The sequence below is a fragment of the Carcharodon carcharias genome, chromosome 26 (assembly GCF_017639515.1).
Source record: "Carcharodon carcharias isolate sCarCar2 chromosome 26, sCarCar2.pri, whole genome shotgun sequence".
Classification (NCBI taxonomy): domain Eukaryota; kingdom Metazoa; phylum Chordata; class Chondrichthyes; order Lamniformes; family Lamnidae; genus Carcharodon; species Carcharodon carcharias.
In genome coordinates this window covers 14,484,614-14,508,981 of record NC_054492.1, presented here as the reverse complement: position 1 = coordinate 14,508,981, position 24,368 = coordinate 14,484,614, and the positions used below count along the sequence as shown (strand labels likewise).

The window sequence follows — 24,368 nt, the reverse complement described above, 5'->3', positions numbered from 1 at the left end:
CTCTTTGAAGGGCTGCATTATTCCAGATCCTGGCAGCTCCCTGTGAGAAGGAATCTTACCTTCTCCATTTCTGGGATTTCAGAAATGTTATTTCAGGAATTTGCATGTCCTGCCATAACACCCAGGAGGCAAAACACCTTTGATTATATCTGCAATAAAACTCACTAAAGGACAGAAGTTGTTTAAATGTTTTGAGAGTTGAATTGTAACGAAATGGTCTAGTTGTTGCTCTCATTGCCTGACTATATAAAGTTATTTCTGTATCAAGCACGCCTTTCTAAACTTGTTTATCTGACTAATCACAATTGAATCTAAAAAGCACCTCCCACATGTGAATCTGATTTGTTGAACAAGGGGCTGTTTGACTGAAAATGACGTCAAAACTTCCAGTGAGTAGGAAGAGCAGACTGGTGGATCTGACAGGCGTATAAAAGACACCTGTAAAGGTAAGCGGTGCCTCAGGTGTTGTTAACAGGCAGCAAAGTTTTCATTTAGTTAACCAATTAATCATCTATTAGTTAGTCAAGTTGTCATGCGGTCTCCACAACACTGTATGCCTCTGAAGCTGCCAGTAACTGCATTCAGTACCAGCCATACACTGGCCATTGATAGGATTAAACTAAAGGTTGATTTGTGTGGCTACACTGCCACCTACAGCTCCATAACGGTAAATCAGCAGAGCATTTCAAGGAGGAGCTTTGCCTCTCCCTAAAGAATTCAGTTTCAATGAAATTCAGGTCATCCATAGCCAAACACAAGCTCTGAGATGTCCTTGATCGGGCTGGGACTCCAACAAAGCGGAAATTTGCAGGGTCAAAAGGCAGTGAATATTCCCTTCTGGCTATCCGAACACATTCCTGTGTCCGGTGTGTACTGTACAATATAGAAATGATTGTAAGGTATCAATTCACTCGTACCTGATACTTCAAGGAATCATGCAGCACAGGAGGAGGCCATTGAGCCCCTCTTCCCTGTGCTGGCTCTTTGAGAGAGCTAGCCAATGAGATACTCATCTTCCCCCGTAGTGCTGCAGCTTTTCCTTTTCAAGTGTATATCCAAATCGCTTTTGAGTGTTACGATTGAATCTGCTTCCACCACCTCTTCAGACAGTGCATTCCAGCACTTCATCACTAGCGTACAGTTAAGAGTCTATGTTAAAGCTCTAAACTGAGTGTCTATATGGCACAACAGGCAACATTTATCAAATATACTGGTGGCCAATGCCAGAGTTGTCTGGCATTTAAATATTCCCCATACTTTACCTTGAGCACAACTGGCCTAAGTGATTGGTTCATGATACCAAGAAGTGATGTGCGTCTAAATGAAAGGAAGATCCCATCATCAAGGTTACCGGTTCATCAGCATTCTCATTGCACTCTGTTCCTAGCTCACTCATGGCTTCTTGGAGGCAAGTGAGTTGGATTTTTCCATCTTCCTTTTGACGAAGCAGCACCCATCGACTTCACAGCTGCCTCTGCCCCCATAGTATAAAACTGGCTGAGATATCCTGTAGTAGTGAGGGACCTACGCCTTATCACTCTTTACCATTCACTCACTGCAGCAAGACGGCCATCCTGGCATTAATCTTTTACTCGTCACGCCTCATGACTTGCTAGTGCTGTACGAAGGAAAATGGTAGCATTTCCTTTGCTCCAAGAACAGACAAAGCAGGAAGAACAGTGAAAGGTTCTCGCCCTCTGTTCTCACCCAGGGCTGCGGTCTATTTAATGACACGACTGGAATGGGCTGAGTCACACTGCCCCACACTAGAAAACCAAGAATGCTTCTAAAACGCCTTCAAAAGGTGCCCCTATTGATCTGAGTACCATGCAGCACGTGTACTGAGACATCCTGCAACTTGACCTTAAAGCACAGTGGGGCAGGGCTCTCCATGTTGGTCTGTAACTAATTCTGATTAGTGAATTGATCTGATGTCAGGAAGCTTATGATCAGTTTTACTGCGTGAAACCAGAACGTAAAACGAAAGGGCCTGTTACATGAGAGGGGAAGAAGCTGTGATTCAGTTACTCTTGGTCAGATCCCAGTCTGCAGCCCAGCGTTCAATCCTGAGCGCAAAGCAACTGTGGGTTTATTGTTGTGATAACTTTTATTGAGTTCCTTGCTCAGTAGGTTTGTAAGCTGCAGGGATGGGTAAATAGGCTCCAAAAATCCAAATGCCCTCATATTGCCTTCTGGACTGTGCTGGAGGGAGGTCTATAGGTGCCACCTCCACAGAGGTGCTGACCCCATTTCAAGTTGCAGGACTGGGGTCGTTGGCACATTTGGGCTTGTGCCTGACAGGGCCCCTGAATGTCAGTAAAGAGGCAGGAGAAAGAGCCAACAGAAGTACTGCCGCACAAGGCCTCAAATGCCAGAGGATCCACTGGATCTCCTGAGAGGTAATCCATTCCCTCCAAGATCAATGGCCTTCCCCAGCAGCCCCCCCCCCCCCCCCCACCCCCACCCCCCAACCCACCCCGCCCCCCACCCCCACCATCCCCCAAGTGTTTTGAAATCTTTGGAAGGCCATTTGCAGCACACCACGCTCACTCTCAGCAGACATGGTTCCTTAAAATGGTGAAGGGGAACAGAATTTGCCGGGAAAGCCCATGAGCGTCGCATGGCATCTGGTGGGCTGGGTAGAAGATCGGCCATCTTTCACCATCCAACTTGCCAGGGAGCAGAATCCAAATGGAATTGTTCATTTTCACGGCTCCTGCCTGCCCCCAAACTCCAAGCACTTGTGCACGGAGGTGAACAGAATTTTGGGTCCACGATCTTTAAAAGCCGCTGTTTGATTTGGATCCAAACCCATAAGCTGGTCTCAAACAAAAACAAAAATAGCTGGAGAAATTTCATCAGTTCTGTTGAAGAGTCATACGGACTTGAAACGTTAACTGTGATCCACTCTGCAGATGCTGTCAGACCTGCTGAGGTTTGCCAGCTACTTTTGGTTTTGTTTCAGATTTCCAACATCCGCAGCATTTTGTCTTTACCATGAGGTGGTCTCGTCATCTTAATATGTTAATATTTGGTATCTCCAGCATTTACTGGTACTCTGGATATCTCTTGCTAGCAGGAGTTAGGGCTGCAATGCTGTGTTCCTTCAAAACCTCCTCAAACAGCTTTCAAAGAGAGCATTTTTGATGGCAGAGAGCAGGAATGTCAGTGAAGATCTGCACATTGTTCACCCTGCTCAAGAATTACTTTCTATTCCCTCCTCAGTTTGAAACGACAATGTTAGGTAACAGGAGGAATGTTTAGCTCTTTCTTGCAGGCGATTGCCAGATATTACTTTCATCTTGTACTGTTGCTCAATGAGTACAATCCAATTCCTTGTATACGAGCTAAATTAGAAATTGGTTACATACGTTGTTTAACATTTTCACTTGGGAATAAGATAAAACAAACTCTCAGATCTTGTGTAATTCAAGGAAAAAAATACTCTAACCTCTGGAGATTAATGCCATAAAACTCTGATTCCTTATAACTTGGCAAGGTCTGCTTTCCATCTCCCACTAGTGTGGGTCCATTAGCATAATTGCGAGTACATGTATGTGTCAAAGAGGGGGTGAGAGAGAGTGTGTATGTGTGAGAGAGAGAGAGAGAGAGAGAGAGAGGAGTGTGTGTGTGTGTGAGACACGGAGAGAGAGCGTGAGGGAGAGAGAGAGAGAGAAATTGGGAAAGCGTGTGTGAAAGAGAGAGGGGGACAAGAAATGTGTGGGTGAGAGGGGGAAGGGAGAGTGAGAGAAAGAGTGACAGTGTGTGTGAGAGAGTGCATAAGAGAGGGAGAGTGTGTGTGTAAGTGTGAAAATGTGTGTGCGTGTGAGTGAGAGACAGAGGAGTGTGTGAGTGAATGAGGGGAGTGTGCGATTGAGTGAGAGGGAGAGTCTGTGAGTGAGAGGGAGCATGTGTGTGTAACTGAGATGGAGAGAGAGGACGAGGGTGTGTGTGAGAGGGAGAGTGTGTGTGTGAGAATGAGTGAGGGAGTGAGTGAGGGGGAAAGTGTGTGAGTGAGTGAGAGGGAAAGTGTGTGTGAATGAGAATAAAGGATTGTGTGTGTGAGAGGAAGAGTGTGTGTGGGAGAGGGAGAGTGTGTGAGTGAAAGAGAGAGAGGTAGAATGTGCTTGAGTGAAAGCGAGAGAGAGTGAGAGAGAGAATATGGCCAAAATATTCCGGCCCATTTGGCGTCGGGCGTCATGGTGAGTAAGTGTCCAGAAGGTGTCCCAGGAATCTGTCACTGAATCAGGGGGGCTGCACTCTTCCTGGCTATTGGGGCCATGTCTTCACTGGAGCAGTGCTGGGCTACAAGCGTTGGGAAGTAGGGGTGCGGCTACAGTTTAAATATGGCGCTCTGCGTCAGGAAGCAGTGAGGTGACAGCATGGCGGGTAAATCACAGGGCACTCACCAGCGAGACAGCGTTTCCTGCGGCTGCTTAATTAGCGAGGCAGGAATGGGGCGATACGGCACGAAAAGGTGTCACTGCGGCTGGCGGGTAAAGATACAGCTTTTCCGCCTCCTACCACACACAGTGCAAATCTGGGATGATTTCGCCCAATGTGTGTGAGTGACAGAGGGAGTGTGTGTGTGAGTGAGAGGGAGAGTGTGTGTGAGTGAGTGAGGGAGAGTGTGTGCGAGTGAGAGGGAGAGTGTGTGTGAGTGAGGGAGAGGGAGAGTGTGTGAGTGAGAGGGAGAGTGTGTGTGTGAGTGAAAGGGAGTGTGTGTGTGTGTGCGAGAGGGAGAGTGTGTGTGAGTGAGGGAGAGGGAGAGTGTGTGAGTGAGAGGGAGAGTGTGTGTGTGTGCGAGAGGGAGAGTGTGTGTGAGTGACAGAGAGAGTGTGTGTGTGAGAGAGGGAGAGTTTGTGTGAGTGAGAGAGGGAGAGTGTGTGTGTGAGTGAGAGGGAGAGTGTGTGTGTGAGTGAGAGGGAGAGTTTGTGTGAGTGAGAGAGGGAGAATGTGTGTGTGAGTGAGAGGGAGAGTGTGTGTGAGTGAGAGAGGGGGAGAGAGTGTGACAGAGAGGGAATGTTAGTGAAGAGGGAGAATGTGTGAGTGAGTGAGTGAGAGAGAGAAAGTGCAATAGCGATAGAGGGGGAGTGTAAGTGGGAGAGAGTTTGAGAGTGAGAGGGAGAGTTTGTGAGAGAGTGAGGGAGAGGGAGAGTGTGTGCGAGTGAGGGAGAGGGAGAGCGTGTGCGAGTGAGGGAGAGGGAGCGCGTGTGCGAGTGAGGGAGAGGGAGCGCGTGTGCGAGTGAGGGAGAGGGAGACTGTGTGCGAGTGAGGGAGAGGGAGACTGTGTGCGAGTGAGGGAGTGGGACAGGGAGAGTGTGTGCGAGTGAGAGGGAGAGTGTGTGTGTGAGGGAGATGAAGAGTGTGTGCGAGTGAGGGTGAGGGAGTGTGTGTGCGAGTGAGGGAGAGGGAGAGTGTATGTGTGTGAGGGAGGAGAGTGTGTGTGAGTGAGGGTGAGGGAGACTGTGTGAGTGAGGGAGAGGGAGAGTGTATGTGTGAGGGAGAGTGTGTGCGAGTGAGAGAGAGGGAGAGTATGTGTGTGTGAGAGGGAGAGTGTGTGTGAGTGAGAGAGAGGGAGAGTGTGTGTGTGAGGGAGATGGAGAGTGTGTGCGAGTGAGGTTGAGGGAGAGTGTGTATGTGAGGTAGAGGGAGAGTGTGTGTGTGTGAGGGAGAGTGTGCGAGTGAGGGTGAGGGAGAGTGTGTGCGAGTGAGAGTGAGGGAGTGTGTGTGTGTGAGAGTGAGGGAGTGTGTGTGTGAGGGTGAGGGAGAGTGTGTGTGTGTGAGGGAAAGTGTGCGAATGAGAGTGAGTGAGAGTGTGTGTGTGAGAGTGAGGGAGAGTGTGTGTGAGAGTGAGGGAGAGTGTGTGTGAGAGAGTGAGGGAGAGTGTGTGTGAGAGAGTGAGGGAAAGTGTGTGTGAGAGAGTGAGGGAGAGTGTGTGTGAGAGTGAGGGAGAGTGTGTGTGTGAGAGTGAGGGAGAGTGTGTGTGAGAGTGAGGGAGAGTGTGTGTCAGTGAGAGGGAGTTTGTGTGTGTGAGGGAGGAGAGTGTGTGTATGAGGGAGAGAGAGGAGAGTGTGTGTGAGGGAGAGCGAGAGTGTGTGCGAGTGAGGGAGACTGTGTGTGAGTGAGGGAGAGGGAGAGTGTGTGTGAGGAGAGAGAGGGAGAGTGTGTATGAGTGAGAGGGAGAGTGTGTGTGAGGGTGAGGGAGAGTGTGTGAGAGAGAGAGGGAGAGTGTGTGTGAGAGTGAGGGAGAGTGTGTGTCAGTGAGAGGGAGTTTGTGTGTGTGAGGGAGGAGAGTGTGTGTATGAGGGAGAGAGAGGAGAGTGTGTGTGAGGGAGAGCGAGAGTGTGTGCGAGTGAGAGTGAGGGAGACTGTGTGTGAGTGAGGGAGAGGGAGAGTGTGTGTGAGGAGAGAGAGGGAGAGTGTGTATGAGTGAGAGGGAGAGTGTGTGTGAGGGTGAGGGAGAGTGTGTGAGAGAGAGAGAGAGGGAGAGTGTTTGAGTAACAGAGGGAGTGTGTGTGTGAGTGAGAGAAGGAGTGTGTGTGTGACAGAGAGAGGGAGTGTGTGTGACAGAGAGAGGGAGTGTGTGTGACAGAGAGAGGGAGTGTGTGTGACAGAGAGAGGGAGTGTGTGTGTGAGAGAGGGAGTGTGTGTGTGAGAGAGGGAGTGTGTGTGTGAGAGAGGGAGTGTGTGTGTGAGAGAGGGAGTGTGTGTGTGAGTGAGAGAGGAAGAGTGTGTGTGAGTGAGAGAGGGAGTGTGTGTGACAGAGAGAGGGAGTGTGTGTGACAGAGAGAGGGAGTGTGTGTGAGTGAGAGAGGGAGTGTGTGTGTGACAGAGAGAGGGAGTGTGTGTGTGAGTGAGAGAGGGAGTGTGTGTGAGTGAAAGTGAGAGTGTGTGAGTGAGAGAGGGAGTGTGTGTGTGACAGAGAGAGGGAGTGTGTGTGTGACAGAGAGAGGGGGAGAGAGTGTGACAGAGAGGGAATGTTAGTGAAGAGGGAGAATGTGTGAGTGAGTGAGAGAGTGAGTGAGTGAGTGCAATAGTGATAAAGGGGTAGTGTGCGTGGGAGAGGGTTTGAGAGTGAGAGTTTGTGAGAGAGTGAGGGAGAGGGAGAGTGTGTGCGAGTGAGGGAGAGGGAGATTATGTGCGAGTGAGGGAGAGGGAGAGTGTGTGCGAGAGAGGGAGAGTGTGTGTGTGAGAGAGAGGGAGAGTGTGTGTGAGTGAGAGAGAGAGCGTGTGTGTGTGAATGAGAGAGTGTGTGTGAGTGACAGAGGGAGAGTGTGTGTGTGAGAGAGAGGGAGAGTGTGTGTGAGTGAGAGAGAGAGCGTGTGTGTGTGAATGAGAGAGTGTGTGTGAGTGACAGAGGGAGAGTGTGTGTGAGTGACAGAGGGAGAGTGTGTGCGAGTGAGGGAGAGGGAGAGTGTGTGAGTGAGAGAGGGAGAGTGTGTGTGAGTGAGAGAGGGAGTGTGTGTGTGTGAGAGGGAGAGTGTGTGTGTGACAGAGAGAGGAAGTGTGTGTGTGACAGAGAGAGGGAGAGTGTGTGAGTGAGAGAGGGAGAGTGTGTGTGACAGAGAGAGGGAGAGTGTGTGTGACAGAGAGAGGGAGAGTGTGCGTGAGGGAGAGGGAGAGTGTGCGAGTGAGAGTGAGGGAGAGTGTGTGTGAGGGAGAGGGAGAGTGTGCGCGAGTGAGGGTGAGGGAGAGTGTGTGTGAGAGAGAGAGGGAGAGGGAGTGTGTGTGAGTGAGAGAGGGAGAGGGAGTGTGTGTGAGTGAGAGAGGGAGAGGGAGAGTGTGTGTGAGTGAGAGAGGGAGAGGGAGTGTTTGTGAGTGAGAGAGGGAGAGGGAGTGTGTGTGAGTGAGAGAGAGGGAGTGTGTGTGAGTGAGAGAGGGTGTGTGTGTGAGTGAGAGAGGGAGAGGGAGAGTGTGTGTGAGTGAGAGAGGGAGAGGGAGTGTTTGTGAGTGAGAGAGGGAGAGGGAGTGTGTGTGAGTGAGAGAGAGGGAGTGTGTGTGAGTGAGAGAGGGAGTGTGTGTGAGTGAGAGAGGGAGAGGGAGTGTGTGTGAGTGAGAGAGGGAGAGGGAGTGTGTGTGAGTGAGAGAGGGAGAGGGAGTGTGTGTGAGTGAGAGAGGGAGTGTGTGTGTGAGTGAGAGAGGGAGAGGGAGTGTGTGTGAGTGAGAGAGGGAGAGGGAGTGTGTGTGAGTGAGAGAGAGGGAGTGTGTGTGAGTGAGAGAGGGAGAGGGAGAGGGAGTGTGTGTGAGTGAGAGAGGGAGAGGGAGTGTGTGTGAGTGAGAGAGGGAGAGGGAGTGTGTGTGAGTGAGAGAGGGAGAGGGAGTGTGTGTGAGTGAGAGAGAGGGAGTGTGTGTGAGTGAGAGAGAGGGCAGAACTTTACGCCCCAGGGTCTGGCATGCTCCTGACTGATGAGGTGTAAAATCGTGCGAGAAGATGTCGAGTGAGCGCCCGACATCAGTGCGCACTCGCGCGATATTTCGCTCAGCGTACAGCGGTGAAAGTTGGAAGCGTGCCCACCGACCAGGACATGATAACAGCGCAACTGTCTGCGATTTTCATGGCCTGTCCAACCTTACAGTCGGCGGAGGGGCAAACTGGCAGGTGGAACCTACTTTTTACATGGAACCTCCTCCAAGGGCAGGGTAAAATCTCCATTAGGAAATAAAATAAAAAGAAATATCTGGGGACAGTATTTTTATGAGGTGTGCTTTCAGGTTATTGATCGTGATGTCGGGGCTTCTTTTTTTGCAGCTTTCTACAGCTTTATTTCAGCTCCCAAAGGCGGCTGTCTGCCTTCAGTGAGCTTGCTCGCAGCACTCGCCCTCACCCTCGCCCGCGGTGAGGTCATTGCCCAACCTCTTCACGCCCCCACCCCAGCAGCGCTGAGCTTCTCATCATGCGGGTCACGCTGGCAGGACATTAGTTGGCCAACCAGCGTGAAATCGCAGTCAGGGGCCGAGTGCAGTTCAGGGTCCATTTCCCAGCCGATCCTGGGCCAGCCGATCGTGCCCACGCGCGTGCCAGAGGGGGAGAGTGTGCGCGAGTGTCAGAGGGGGAGAGTGTGCACGCATGCCAGAGGGGGAGAGTGTGCGCGAGTGCCAGAGGGGGAGAGTGCGCGCGAGTGCCAGAGGGGGAGAGTGCGCGCGAGTGCCAGAGGGGGAGAGTGTGCGCGAGTGCGAGAGGGGGAGAGTGCGCGCGAGAGCCAGAGGGGGAGAGTGCGCGCAAGTGCCAGAGGGGGACATTGTGTGCGAGTGCCAGAGGGGGAGAGTGTGCGCGAGTGCGAGAGTGCGCGCAAGTGCCAGAGGGGGAGAGTGTGTGCGAGTGAGAGAGAGGGAGCTCGAGTACGAGAGGGAGAGAGTGCGCGTGAGTGCCAGAGGGGGAGAGTGTGTGTGAGTGAGAGAGAGGGGGAGTGTGAAAATGAGAAAGCATGCATAAGTAAGAGTGTGTGAAAGTGAGAGAGAGTGTGTGTGAGTGAGAGGGAAAGTGTGTGTGAGTGAGAGAGAGGGAGTGCGTGTGAGTGAGAGAGAGGGAGTGCGTGTGAAGGAAGGACAGGGATAGTGTATGGGAGTGAGTTAGTGAGAAGGAATTACACATTCCTAAAAATTGAGGAATGGAAAGACCTATTGTCAAAATGCAAGAAGAGTGCAAAAGTGATGGTTTTGATTGATCAAACACTGGCAATGCTGAATATTTCAGATGGTTGAGTCTTTCATTCAAGCCATTTCCTATTTTTCTCCCCTTTGCAGCATTTAAGTGTTGGAAATCACTGATCTGACACCTTAGACAAAGCCTTCAGTTTTGGGTTGTGAAACGGATGGTAGAAGGAGGCCCGCGACCACATATCCCACCCGATTTATCTCTCCACTGAATTGAATGGAACGGACAATTAAGTGGGTTTTACAACTGACATCCAGTCCGCTACCAGCCATTATATCACCCTCGCCTGCTGTCGATGTTGCAAGCTCCATCTATTATTGTCCCAGCTTCCAAATTCGCTTGGGATCCGAAGAATAAAAATATCAACAAGTTGTCAGGCAAGGGATGACAATCAAAATCAACTAATACGGGTAAAAGGTGCTGGGGCAGCTGTGCCCAGGTGCCTGTGCCCTACGGAGCCAGAGGTGTCTGCCACCCACCAACACTCGTTGGTTTTCAATGAACAGAACTCTTTCCTTCCAGTTATATCTGCTACAGCAAAACTGCAGAGAATTAGCACTGGCCTTAGGAAGACTGATACTTGTCCAGTAGGTGTTAATGATGTTGCTGTCTCTATGTCTGTTGTACAACTTTCAAATGGAACATCACCCCTTCAACACTAGGTGCAACAAACAAGGTTGGAAATGGGCCTGAGCGGTGTGGGGCTTTAATCCAAATGTATTCTAGGGTTGTACCATACCAGTTAAGCCTGCGAACTTGGTTAAAGGCAGAAATACTTGAGCCAGGATTGTACTGACCCGTTGCAGCTTATCTTCCTCCCAGCGATTGCGGCAAGCCATTTAAACCTCCATAGATAAAAACAAAAAACTGCGGATGCTGGAAATCCAAAACAAAAACAGAATTACCTGGAAAAACTCAGCAGGTCTGGCAGCATCAGCGGAGAAGAAAAGAGTTGACGTTTCGAGTCCTCATGACCCTTCCACAGAGCTGTTCAGTTCTGTGGAAGGGTCATGAGGACTCGAAACGTCAACTCTTTTCTTCTCCGCTGATGCTGCCAGACCTGCTGAGTTTTTCCAGGTAATTCTGTTTTTGACTTAAATCTCCATTCAGTTCGGCAGGACCGTAAAATCCTGGCCCTGCATTTATATAGCAATTTGAATCCTCAGGACATGCTGAAGTGCTTCACAGCCATTTGAAGGGTAGTCACTGTTGTCGAAAATGCAGCAGCCAATTTCCAGGTTACATTACAGTGCAAATGCTGAAATATTCCTATTTTACAGACTTCTCACGGCAGAAAATAAATCTTTGAAACCTTAAACAGGCATGAAAAGCCACATTACATTCCCTAATGCCTTGGCAATCCAGTGTAAAAGGTAGATATTGCTTTTCAGGCCACTGAATGCGGAGAGGGGATCAGCAGCATCTGGTCTCTCACATGTGGTGAGGGTAAGAGTGCTTGTACAATGAGAGGAAGTGGGGACATCTGAGAGGGCTTGTGGTTTTCTGGGTTTGGGAAACTGCTCCTGACTCCCATTTAGCTTCCTTAAACTGTCTGTCATCTGAGATATTCTGAAGCTCTGAAACGTAAGGGAGCAAATGCCGTGTTTACATTCACGGTAATGTTGTTTTCTTTCCACTGAAAGCCATGTTTAGATTCACAGAGTCAAAATACTAATTTAGGATTGAAATTATATACAAGTACCACATGTAATTCTTTGTGAAATCTGTGCATTCAGCGCACTTAACATTGAAAAGTTGCAATGTAGTTTCACCTAAAACATGTTAGAAGGCTAATCTTTTGTAAATTAACAGGAATGACTTTTAGTGAAGCTGTAATTCTTTATAATATAGAGCGCTATGCTTGTATACTATGAAACGTTGTCATTAATGCTTAAACAGGCTGTGGATGCAAATTGACCACTCTTTCTGTGTGGTTTACATAAATCCTCTTTAAAAAGTAATTAGCAACCAAGCGTCACTTTGGTTTATCACTCTCACACCAGGCAGGTTTGTCCCAACTGCCTCCCAATCAAGAAAGCACCAGACAAGCCTTGAAATTAACCCTGAGTAATAGTTTTTGCCAATTGTGTGGGTGTGATATTGGTGTTCTACCTCGCAGAGGCTGAGCATCAACTCGCAGACACTTCCTCCTACCTCTCCCTGGACCATGACCCCACCACTGAACATCAAGCCTTTGTTTCCAGGACTGTCACTAACCTCACCTCCTCTGGAGATCTTCATCCCACAGCTTCCAAACTGATAGTCGCTCAACCTCGGATGGCCCGCTTCTACCTCCTACCCAAAATCCACAAAGAGAACTGTCCCAGTAGACCGATCGTGTCAGCCTGTTCCTGCCCCACGGAACTCATTTCTCGTTATCTTGACTCCCTTCTCTCTCCCCTTGTCCAGTACCTTCCCACCTACATCCGTGATTCCTCTGACACCTTACGTCACATCAACAATTTCCAGTTCCCTGGCCCCAACCGCTTCCTCTTCACCATGGACGTCCAATCCCTCTACACCTCCATCCCCCACCAGGATGGTCTGAGGGCCCTTAGCTTCTTTCTTGAACAGAGGCCCGAACAATCCCCATCCACCACTACTCTCCTCCGTCTGGCTGAACTTGTTCTCACGCTGAACAATTTCTCCTTTAACTCCTCTCACTTCCTCCAAATAAAAGGTGTGGCTATGGGTACCCGCATGGGCCCCAGCTATGCCTGTCACTTTATTGGGTATGTGGAACATTCCTTGTTCCAGTCCTACTCCGGCCCCCTCCCACAACTCTTTCTCCGGTACATCGATGATTACTTCGGTGCTGCTTCATGCTCTCGTCGGGACTTGAAAAAATTTATTCATTTTGCTTCCAATCTCCACCCCTCCATCATTTTCACATGGTCCATCTCTGACACTTCCCTTCCTTGACCTCTCTGTCTCAATTTCTGGTGATAGACTGTCCACCAATATCCATTACAAGCCTACTGAATCCCACAGATACCTCTACTACGGCTCCCAACACCCCGCTTCCTGTAAGGACTCCATCCCATTCTCTCAGTTCCTTCGCCTCCGTCGCATCTGTTCTGATGATGCTACCTTCAAAAACAGTTCCTCTGACATGTCCTCCTTCTTCCTTAACCGAGGTTTTCCACCCACGGTCGTTGACAGGGCCCTCAACCAAGTCTGGACCATTTCCCGCGCATCCGCCCTCACACCTTCTCCTCCCTCCCAGAAACATGATAGGGTCCCCCTTGTCCTCACTTATCACCCCACCAGCCTCTGCATTCAAAGGATCAACCTCCGCCATTTCCGCCAACTCCAGCATGATGCCACCACCAAACACATCTTCCCTTCACCCCCCCGGTGGCATTCTGTAGGGATCGTTCCCTCCGGGACACCCTAGTCCACTCCTCCATCACTCCCTACTCCTCAACCCCTACTTATAGCACCTCCCCATGCCCACACAAAAGATGCAACACTTGCCTCTTCACTTCCTCTCTCCTCACCGTCCAAGAGCCCAAACACTCCTTTCAAGTGAAGCAGCATTTCACTTGCATTTCCCCCAACTTAGTCTACTGTATTCATTGCTCCCAATGCGGTCTCCTCTACATTGGAGAGACCAAACGTAAACTGGGCGACTGCTTTGTAGAACACCTGAGGTCTGTCCACAAGAATGACCCAAACCTCCCTGTCGTTTGCCATTTTAACACTCCAACCTGCTCCCTTGCCCACATGTCTGTCCTTGGCTTGCTGCATTGTTCCAGTGAAGCCCAACGCAAACTGGAGGAACAACACCTCATCTTCCGACTAGGCACTTTACAGCCTTCCGGTCTGAATATTGAATTCAACAACTTTAGATCTTGAACTCCCTCCTCAATCCCCACCCCCTTTCCGTTTCTTCCCCTTCCTTTTGTTTTTTCCAATAATTTATATAGATTTTTCTTTTCCCACCTATTTCCATTATTTTTAAATCTTGTATGCCCTGCTAGTCTTTCCACCCCACCCCCACTAGAGCTGTACCTTGTGTGTCCTGCCATCCATTCTTAATTAGCTCATTCGTTTAGATAATATCACCACCTTCAACACTTCTTTGTTTCTTTGTCTGTGACATATTTTGATTATCTGCTCCTATCACTGCTTGCTTGTCCCTACAACTACACAACCACCCCCGCACTTCTCTCCCCCCACCCGCCCCCCACAACCTTAAACCAGCTTATATTTCACCCCTCTTCTAATATTCACTCAGTTCTGTTGAAGGGTCATGAGGACTCGAAACGTCAACTCTTTTCTTCTCCGCCGATGCTGCCAGACCTGCTGAGATTTTCCAGGTAATTCTGTTTTTGTTTTGGATTTCCAGCATCCTCAGTTTTTTGTTTTTATCTCTGTGATAGTGGTGTGTCTGGGTACATAGAGTGGTGCTTGTGTGTGTACCAAGGGAATTATAGGATATGGGGTTAGTGCAGGAAGTTTGAGTTGAGGTAGAATATCAGCTCTCATCATGTTGACTGGTGGAGCGGGCTCAAAGGGCTGAAAAGCCTATTCCATCTACTATTTCTGATGCTCTCATGTGCTTGCGAGAGTGTGTATGTGTGTACATTGGGTTTCCAACGGTTGAATATTTTGGGCAGGTTTTACGAGTGGGGATACAGAGTTGAAGAAGTTTTACAGAGCTCGGGTGATAGGTTATAGCTTTTTGGGAGGTTGTAGAGGTAATCCAAGGGTTTTGAGTTGGATGGAGAGTTGGAGGAGGCTGTAGGTGTAATTTGAGGGAGATTGTAGGGATATGATGTGAAGAGGTTGTTGGGATGAAGAATTGGAAGCAGTTGCAGAAGTTGGGTGAAGCTAAGCCATGTGAGGACTTGAAAATGACAAGAATTTTGCAATCAATCCACAGAGTTATAAAGACAACAGGCACAATAGATGAGGTCGACTTAGTACAAAGAGGTCAGAATGCGAGTGTTTATATGGGTTAAAGCTTGGGTGTCCAACAAAAAGAGTGTTGTAGAGAAATCAAGACTAGAGGTGATAAAGGTATAGATGAGAGTTGCCGTGGTACTGGACATAAAGTGGGATGAAGGCAAAAATTTATGATTGGAAGTATGCAATCTCGATGATTGACAGGATGTGGGTTTTGAAGCACAGATCAGGGTTGATCATGTCACTGGGATTATGCATGGGTCACGTTCGGCTGCAATCAACAGTCATGGGAAAGAATGCAAAATGGTTCAATGTTTCCGATGAGAACCAAATAAGATGTTCGGCTTTTAGCCAAAGGTAGTTCTCGGTCATTTGTGGCTTGCTGTCAGACAGGCAGTTGGTCAACACAGGCAACAGCAGCAGTATCACCTCTTGTCTTCTTCACTTCCCTCTTCTCTCCTGTTCCATCCTTAACCTGAACCAATGCTTATCAACGTTGAAGGAGAGGGAAGAGGGGGAAGAGAGGGATAAAGGAAGGTGCAGAGAGAAAGGAGAGGGAGAGAGACAGTGAGAAAGAGAGAAAGGAAAAGAAAGGCGAGAAAGGAGAGAAAGAGGGTAAGAGGAAGGAAGGAAAGAAGGGAAGAAAGGAGAGGGAGGGGAAGATAGAAGAGTAGAAGAAAAAGCGAAGGAAAGGGAGGAGTAAGGGGGGGTGGGGATCAGAGGAGAATGGATGATGACAAGGAGAGGGGTGATGACGAGGAGTGTGGGTGTGGAGAGAAAAATAAAAAACAGCCAATGGGTCTGAATTTTAACCTGCCTGAGTTGGATGGTGTTGGTACACTTGGAAGAATAAAGTAGCAAAGAAATGCCAGTGTGTTGGACAGGAACCCACCCACTTGCTTATTTAACTCTTGCATGTTTGTGCGTGTGCAAGAAACCCTATGGAATAGGTGGGTTTGTGGTTAATATAAGTGGAACTGAGAGGCTGGGAAGCCTTTAAATACTAAACTAAGACAGCTGATCCATTGCCTCGACGAAAGGCTTTTGCTCAAAAGAATGATGCAGAGGGTGTGCTTTCACTGCTTTAGAGGTGATTTCTAAGACTTTGGATGACCTTTCTGCTACGTTAAGACTCTTTTGCCTTTGATCTGCTGTTCTCAGCCTTCATAGCAGCAGCACGGGAGCAGCTTATGGAGCTCTTCGTTGGACCTCAGATGAGGAGCAGCAGGAGCAGCATCAGGAACACGAGCAGCATCAGGAACACGAGCAGCAGCTTTTCCTTCAGCCGTCTGCCACTCCACTGACAGAGGGGATGGGTCACCGCGTTCCAGCTCACAGGAGATGATACATCCACGCAGTATAAAGGCAGAGGATAAGCTTTCTGGACGTGAATGAATGCCAGTACCTCAGGTGGCTCAGACTCCACTGTTGTCTCCTGGAACAAGACCCCCTGTCAAGTGAGCCAAATGACCACATACTGCCAATGCCCGCCACCGTCACCACAGCCCTGAATCTCTTTGCCTCCAGTTCGTTCTTGGATCTGCTGGTGACATCTGCAGGATTTCACAATCTGCTGTACAAAAGTACAACTTGCAGGTGGCCAATGCCATGTGTACCAAAGCCACTATTTAAGTCCGCACCACTGCTGATGAAGCCACTCAGGACGAGAGGGCCATCAGATTTATTGCTCCCGGTGGATTCCCACAGATACAGGGGAGTCGCCCGGGGAAATCCCATGTCTCCATCGCCAACGGCCCCGTATTCCAAGATTCTGCTCATCTACAGTGCGTTCCCCCCTCCACAGTGGTCAGGGTGGGTACAAGTGGGTGGGCCACCCCCAATTCTCTGCCTCTAACCCTGGTATTACACATTCCCTCCTCCTGCAAATGGGAAAGGAGGGTGTTACGTGTGAGAGAAACAGAAATGTATTAAGGTGATGGAAGGTGGCTGTGAGGGATGGGTGTGAGCTGGCAATAAGCTGAGAGTGAGTGTTCAGGTGGGGATGTGGGGCGGATCTGAGGGACAGTGAGAGAGGAATGGGTGGAGCAGCAGATTGTGTTGGTCTAATGAGCGCTGTGCAGGAGAAGGCTGGTGAACTCAATGTGGCATGCCAATCACCTTTCCTGCCCTGAGGAGCTCATTGAACATCTTTCGGCAATATATCCCTGCACAGGTGACTACATTCCTGCTGTTCACCTCCTCTGCCATTTCCAGCCAGCCTCACCTGCCTCATTCCAGAGGCTGGCCTCTTCCTCTCGCCTGCTGGGAACAAAATTTCTCTGCCAGCCCCGAGAGCCCAGGGGCGACTCAGAGGGCTGGGGAGGGAGGGGTGGGGGAATAGCTTTCCCTCTTTGAGGCACCATCACTCCAGTGGTCAGATGTGCCCATTCTGTCCCTCGCTGGGGTACCTTCAAATACCAAGACTGCGACAGTCAGGCGCGTGTCTCAATCACACTTGCCTGCTCTGACTGGTCGGGAAAGCCGGAACCAGGCTGCCAATGCCGTGGAAAAAACCCTTCCATGAACTTCGGATTCCTGACCCGGTGCCAGCCTCCCTCGCTGCGAGCAGCTCCAAACACTAAAAATCAGCCCAATATAACCTGTCTTAAATAGAATTTAATCGTTTAATAGCATGGCACTTTTCACTGATAAATGCTATAACCTGAGTGAACCCATTCAGTTAAAGTACAGCAAACAAAACAATATAAGATATTTTCTATCATACTTGAAAATGGGCACAATAATCCTAGTCAAGTGTGGTTACCATGGTGCATCATAAATCAATATGCTAAACTGAACCAAACCAAGCTGAAACAGATAATGAACATTTTCCCTCCAACTGGGCTAAATCATAGTGAATAATCCTTAGGGTCAGCAAGTGCAAAGTACTCGCCCTCTCTGAGGCTACAGAGCAAGACTGTGGCAGCATTCCCAGTCAAACACTGCTTTATATGACTGTGACACACAAAGTAGCTGCCACAGAAAATGTCTTTTTGTTATGTTGCTCATGTGCACAATAGATGAGATGCTGAAGAGAGAGAGAGAGAGTGAGTGAGTGTGAAGAGATCTACACAAATCCATTTATATTAAAAAATGCAGAACAGGTCAAGGCAGAAAACGACATTAAAATCACATTAAACCTAACCATGAATTGAAGAAATACATTTCTTTTTCAGACCACAAGGTGTGTTTTTGTTCGAAGTTTTCCATCATTCAGTTACGTTATTGCTAAAGCCTTCTTGTCACTGTCACCTGCAGCGAGTATAATTACATCCTTACCCACATCAAGCACGCCCACATCCAACTGCAATGAAAAGAGGCAGCTTTCGGAAAGACCCAGGCAAACAATAGACAACATAAAACCACCTGACGTGCGTCTCAAAAAAAAAGATCTGTGTGCCAGGCTAATAAAAATGACAGCTTCAGAACAAAATGACAGTCAAACCTCGGTCACTGAGGAGACAAGGCCACATTATATGGAAATCTGGGCACAAGGTGTGTTCTTCACAGGGGCCGCAGGTCACACAAGGTATCAGTCTTCTGAGGCGATAATTTAATGCAATTGTGCTCAGGTTAGTACGTTTCTTTTTATGACCTACTGACTGTGGTACAGGTAGTCTCAGAACAGAGGTGCTTCACTTCCATTAATGCTTAGATATAGAAAGTGGACGGGGGATAAAGGAAGAGATGCCGTGCTAAAAGGTTGAATAAGACAGCTATGGACGAAAAATTATCTTCAGGTTGAGAAGATACACAGCAGATTGACACAGCTGTAAATTACTGGACAGGCAGCTGCTAATGAGCCATCAGGCCTGGAAGGAGACAAGCTAAAACAATAATAAATGATGCCAAATTCTGCAGCAGAATTTACCCTTTTTCTTAAAATTAAGGAAAGGCTGCATGCACAAGCGGAGGCCATTCAGCCCCTCGAGCCCATTCTACCTCTCAGTTAGATCCTGGCTGCTTTACACCTTAACTCCATTTTTGTTCTGCAACCTTCAATCTTTCAGTTTAGCAAAAATCTATCAATCTCGTTTTTTGAAATTTTAATTAACCTCACAACATTTAGCCTGAGTGAATTCACAGAACAGGCCATAGGTTTGGGGAGGCCACAACTTGCTTGGATATTGCCTGCTCGTGGGAGCAGCACAGTAATTCAGGTTAGATTAAAAATGACTGAGGTACATCTGAAATCCGGATTTCGGAGTGGGGTTAGGGATGTCGGAGTGGGGTAGGAATTTAGAAGTGTAGTCCACACCCTAAACCCAGTGATTTCGGGCACCGTGAAGGTTACACTAGACATGCCTCTACAGCCTTCACTTTTCATAGCCATCATTCAAAGAGTTGGATAAATTAGTTTCATTGGTATAGATCTCGAATTTGCACAATAGTGATGAGTGCAGCTCTAACAACACTCAAGAAGCATCACACCATCCAGGACAAAGCAGCCCACTTGATTGGCACCCCTTCCGCAAACATTCACTCCCTCCACCACTGACGAACAGTAGCAGCAGTGTGTACCATCTACAAGATGCACTGCAGGAACTCACCAAGGCTCCTTAGACAGCACCTTCCAAACCCACGGCCGCTACCATCTAGAAGGACAAGGGCAGCAGACACATGGGAACACCACCACCTGGAAGTTCCACTCCAAGTCACTCACCATCCTGACTTGGAAACATATCTCCGTTCCTTCACCGTTGCTGAGTCAAAATCCTGGAACTCTCTCCACAACAGCACTGTGGGTGTACTGACACCACATGGACTGCAGCAGTTTAAGAAGACAGCTCACCACCACCTTCTCAAGGGCACTTATGGATGGGCAATAAATGCTGGCCTAGCCAGCGACACCCAATCCCGTAAATGAATTTTTTAAAAGTGTAAAACAGAATAGCAGGTCAACAGCCCGTTTTACCTCTCTTCCAAATTTAATTTCCCAATAAGAGTGTCTATTTGCTTCAGTCGAGGCCGGCAGGAGAGGGGGGAAGCTGCAAGTGGATATTACACCTAGCTTTACTGCTATGGTTAACCACAGGTTCCACTGCAGTTGCAACGGACAATGTGACATAGGGGCCACCCAACAAGGTTGTCACACAGATATGGCTGCCATTGCATGGATAACTTGGCCTCCTTGAAGGTAACATCTCCAAACTGTAGCCAGTATTCAGCAAGTTAACAGAAGCTGGTTCTTCTTTGAGTCAGAACTCAGTTCAACTTCTTGATTCATATTCATTTCTGGAAAAACTTTACTGTGAATAATCCAGTAGGGTGAGTTTTTATAATCCAGTTAGGATTAATTTTGGTTGTAAAATTAGAGCAAAATTAGAGGTCCTTCTTGGAGACTGATTCTAAAACCATCTGATTGGCTGCTTGAGCTTGAACATTTAGGAGCTAACATTTTTATGGCTCCTGAGTGATGAGGCATTGGGGGGGAGAGAGGGCTGGGCCATGTGAGATGTAAAACTTTTTAAAATCTTGAACCCATCCCTCGTCCCACCCATTTCCAGGTTTAGTGGATGTGGGAGAAGGGACAGGTGACCAACCCGTTCACAGGAGGTGGGATGTCCATTGATATATTTTAATAAGGCTGGGAGCATCACATTTTATCTGTCTTCCAGATTTATCCCTGACACTCAGGTAACTAGGCAGATAAAGGGAGGCAAGAACACCTTCAGAGAAAAAGTAAGTGCCCTTCCAACTGCTGGTATGTCAAGAAGAGCAGGTAGGCTTTCCTCCACCTCCTAACATGAACTCCTCTCCACGCTTGGAAAACCCCATCCCTGACAATATGCGGTCAGTGTCTCATGGATATATTCTAAACTGACTAAAGATTCCAAGCAGATGTAATAAATATGTTGAAGGCAAGTCTCATCCAAATATTAATAAGATCCAGGGTACATGATTTATTATGGTCTGGTCCAACTTTGCTAAGGTTCAAAATAGTGGTTTTACTATCAAACAACGAAGACAATCTTGGGAAGTTCTGAAGCACTTCACAGCTAATTAAATACTTTTGAAACGTGGTCACTATTGTAATATGGGAAAAAACACGGCAGATAATTTGCACACATCAAACTCCTCCAAAGATAAAGAATATTAACGGCACAGATAATGTTTTGGGGATGCAATCTGGGGGATGAATACTGACCAGGACACCAAGAGAAGTGGAACTTTTCTTACATGAACATTATATATTCCACGTGTCGCGTTGCTTCTGGTGGAAAATTCCAGAAATGAGGGTCAAACTGAGTGAGTCCTGAATAACTTCCTGTTACTATCTGCTGCAGTTACACTAGGAAACTAACAAAATGAACAGCGGCCTGCCTGACTGCTTTTTATGACCGTGCCAATGAGCAAGATGAGGGAAAAGATGTAACCTGTAACTGGAGAGCAGGGTAGATGCTGAGGGGATTTTTCCCCTCATGAGGAAATCAAGAACTAGGGGCCACAGTTTAAAAATAAGGGGTCTTCCATTTAAGATGGAAATTAGGAGGAATTTCTTCTTTCAGAGAATCAATAGTCTTTGAAATGCTCTTGCACAGAGAGTAGAGTAGGCTGGGTCATTAAATACATTCAAGCCTGAGTCAGACAGGCTTTTAATTAACAAGGGAATCAAGGGTTATGGGAGTACAGGCAGCGAAGTGGAATTAAGACCACAATCAGATCAGCCATGATCTCAAGGAATGGCGGAGAATGTCCGAAGGGTTGAATGACCTACTTCTGCCCTGATTTCTTATGGCCTCATGGCTACTGCCACCCTAGATCCTAAGCGTGAGGGAGGTTGCCCATTTCTCTTCCCCTTGATTCTTTGATGCTCGTAAATGTCCAGTAAGCTCCTGAAAGGATCAAGGACTAACTTCTCAAATCTCCTCCATCTTGCTACTATTGTGTCTTCCAGAGAGAAATAGGTCCGTAACTTCCTCGCAGTGGGAATCATGTTGGATTGCGCGAGATCCAGGCAGCGCAGCTGTCTCCAAGGCCCAACGTCACAGTCCAGCACCATTGAATTGAAGGGGACATGCCCTCTTTTTACAGCACTAGCTGCCGTAAAGCAGGTCCAAGTGAAACTGAGAGGCCAGGGAGAAGGTAAGTGGATAGGATTTGAAGGGGGGGGCGGGGGGGGGGGGGCGGGTGAGGATGGGCATTGGGAGGGGGAGAGGGGGTCTGACATTCAGGAGCCCAGGAGAGGGTTTAGGCATTGGAAGGATGTTGGGGGGGGGGGGGGGGGCGGGGGGGGGGGCGCGTGGGGGTGGGGTGGAGTGGGTGTGTGTGTGTGTGTGTGGTTGCTGTCAGACACTTGAGGGGTAGGGGGCTTGGACATTCAGGGGGTTTGGGGGGGGGGGCGGTGTCAGACATTCAGGTGCAGGTGGTCAGAACTTTGGGGCGGTGGGGGATGGTAGGAATTTGGAATTTCAGGGCATGGAGGGAGCTGGGACATTGGGAGGGGGTGGGGGTCTAGTCGGACCCCTGGGGTCCAGTCATCTCAGGTGGTGAGAGTCGGGCCAGAGGATGGTGGGGGGAGTGGGGGAATCCCATGGTGGGGGCAGGTAGTGGGGAATACCGTGGGGACGTGGTTAGTCAGGGGTGGGTGTGTCTCCAGGTGGTTTGGGGCTGTTGGGGGAGACCCCTGTGTGGTCGGTCTGGGTCTTTACAATTGTTACCCGTAAGTTAGAAGAGGTCTTAATTCTTCTAGCTTTTTATGGGTAACTATTGGTGCAACCCTGTTGGAACCATTTGAAATGTGCGATTTAAATCACATTTTCAGATGGTTCCCAGCTCAGCAAAATTGCCTAGAGAAAGTGTGCACTTCTGGACCATTGTACAAATGCTGACCTGTGAATTTCCGAGAGGGTTTCCCCGGCACATATTCAATCCAATGCTGGGGAGCTCAGAAGTTACGGCCCATTATCTTAAGATGTTGTAAGTTAAAAGAGTAGATACAGTGATAGACATGTGCCCTGTATTCACTTCACCCCATGCTTCAGTTAGAACTTAAGAACAGTGTAGTCATTCAGCCCCTTATGCCTGCTTTGCCATTCAATAAGATCACGGGTGATCTGATTGTAACCTTAATTCCACTTTCCTGCCTGCCCCACATAACCCTTGACTCTCATGTAGATCAAACATTCTGTCTAAAGCAGCCTTGAACAGGATCCAGCTTGCACTACTCTCTGAGATAGAGGATTCTAAAGATTCACAGCCCTCTCTGAGAAGGAATTTCTCCTCCCTTCCTTCTTAACTGAAGGGCCCCTTATTTTGAAACTGTGGCCCCTAATTCTAGATTCCCCCACGAGGAGAAAAATCCTCTCAGCATCCACCTTCTCAAGCCCTCTCAGAATCTTATATGTTTCAATAAGATCACCTCACATTCTTCTAAACTCCAATAAGTACAACCTGCTCAATTTTTCCTCATAAGACAAAAATCTTCATCCCAGGAATTAGGCTAGTGAACCTTCTCTGAACTGCCTCCAATACAAGCATATCACTCATGGGCATAAGGCAAAAACTGTACACAGTGCTCGAGGTACAGTCTCACCAATGCCCTGTGCAGATGTAGTAAGGCATTCTTACATTTATACTCCACCTCGCTTGCAATAAAAGCCAAGAGAATTCCAAAGATTAATGACCCTCTGAGAGAAGAAATTTCTCCTCATCTCGGTCTGAAATGAGAGACTCCTTATTCTGAAACTGTGCCCCCAGTTCTAGGTTCCCCCTAGTTATGGGCAGGTATAATAAACAATGAAAAAAGCTGTAAGATTTCTTAAACATTTGGTGTGAGGCAAGCAGATTCAGGCACCAATGCACAACACGCAAATTTGTGCCAGCTGCAGGGTATAGTCGTACTGTGGCAGTACTTGCCAAATGTGTCACCTTCTTCCACATTTGTTCCCAGGAATTGCATATAGTGATGGCCCTGGCATGCAGTACAGCAGCGTGTGCAGTACAGCAGCGTGTGCAGTACAGCAGCGTGTGCCACACTGCAGCGTGTGCCACACTGCAGCATGTGCAGTACAGCAGCGTGTGCAGTACAGCAGCGTGTGCTGTACAGCAGCGCGTGCAGTACAGCAGCGTGTGCAGTACAGCAGCGTGTGCCACACTGCAGCGTGTGCAGTACAGCAGCGTGTGCAGTACAGCAGCGTGTGCAGTACAGCAGCGTGTGCAGTACAGCAGCGTGCCACACTGCAGCGTGTGCAGTACAGCAGCATATGCAGTACAGCAGCGTGTGCAGTACAGCAGCGTGCCACACTGCAGCATGTGCAGTACAGCAGCGTGTGCAGTACAGCAGCGTGTGCAGTACAGCAGCGTGCCACACTGCAGCGTGTGCAGTACAGCAGCGTGTGCAGTACAGCAGCGTGCCACACTGCAGCATGTGCTGTACAGCAGCGTGTGCAGTACAGCAGCGTGCGCAGTACAGCAGCGTGCGCAGTACAGCAGCGTGTGCAGTACAGCAGCATGTGCAGTACAGCAGCATGTGCAGTACAGCAGAGTGTGCTGTACAGCAGCATGTGCAGTACAGCAGCATGCCACACTGCAGCGTGTGCTGTACAGCAGCATGTGCAGTACTGCAGCATGTGCAGTACAGCAGCGTGTGCTGTACAGCAGCATGCCACACTGCAGCGTGTGCTGTACAGCAGCGTGTGCAGTACTGCAGCGTGTGCTGTACAGCAGCGTGCCACACTGCAGCGTGTGCTGTACAGCAGCATGCCACACTGCAGCGTGTGCTGTACAGCAGCGTGTGCAGTACTGCAGCGTGTGCTGTACAGCAGCGTGCCACACTGCAGCGTGTGCTGTACAGCAG

At 48.8% G+C, this 24,368-nt stretch overlaps 1 protein-coding gene across 3 annotated transcripts in view; it reads right to left on the bottom strand.

The window, feature by feature from the left end:
• Positions 1-24,368, bottom strand: part of LOC121270006 (multiple C2 and transmembrane domain-containing protein 2-like) — a 483,534-nt gene that overhangs the window by 133,299 nt on the left and 325,867 nt on the right. The window contains exon 18 of one of the 3 annotated variants that reach the window (XM_041175252.1): positions 17,763-17,873. The exons of the other annotated variants lie outside the window; for them this stretch is intronic. Coding sequence (XP_041031186.1) covers positions 17,787-17,873 — 87 coding nt within the window. The 3' untranslated portion in view covers positions 17,763-17,786. Of the gene's footprint in view, positions 1-17,762; positions 17,874-24,368 lie in introns of those variants that run through there. 3 annotated transcript variants of the gene reach the window in all.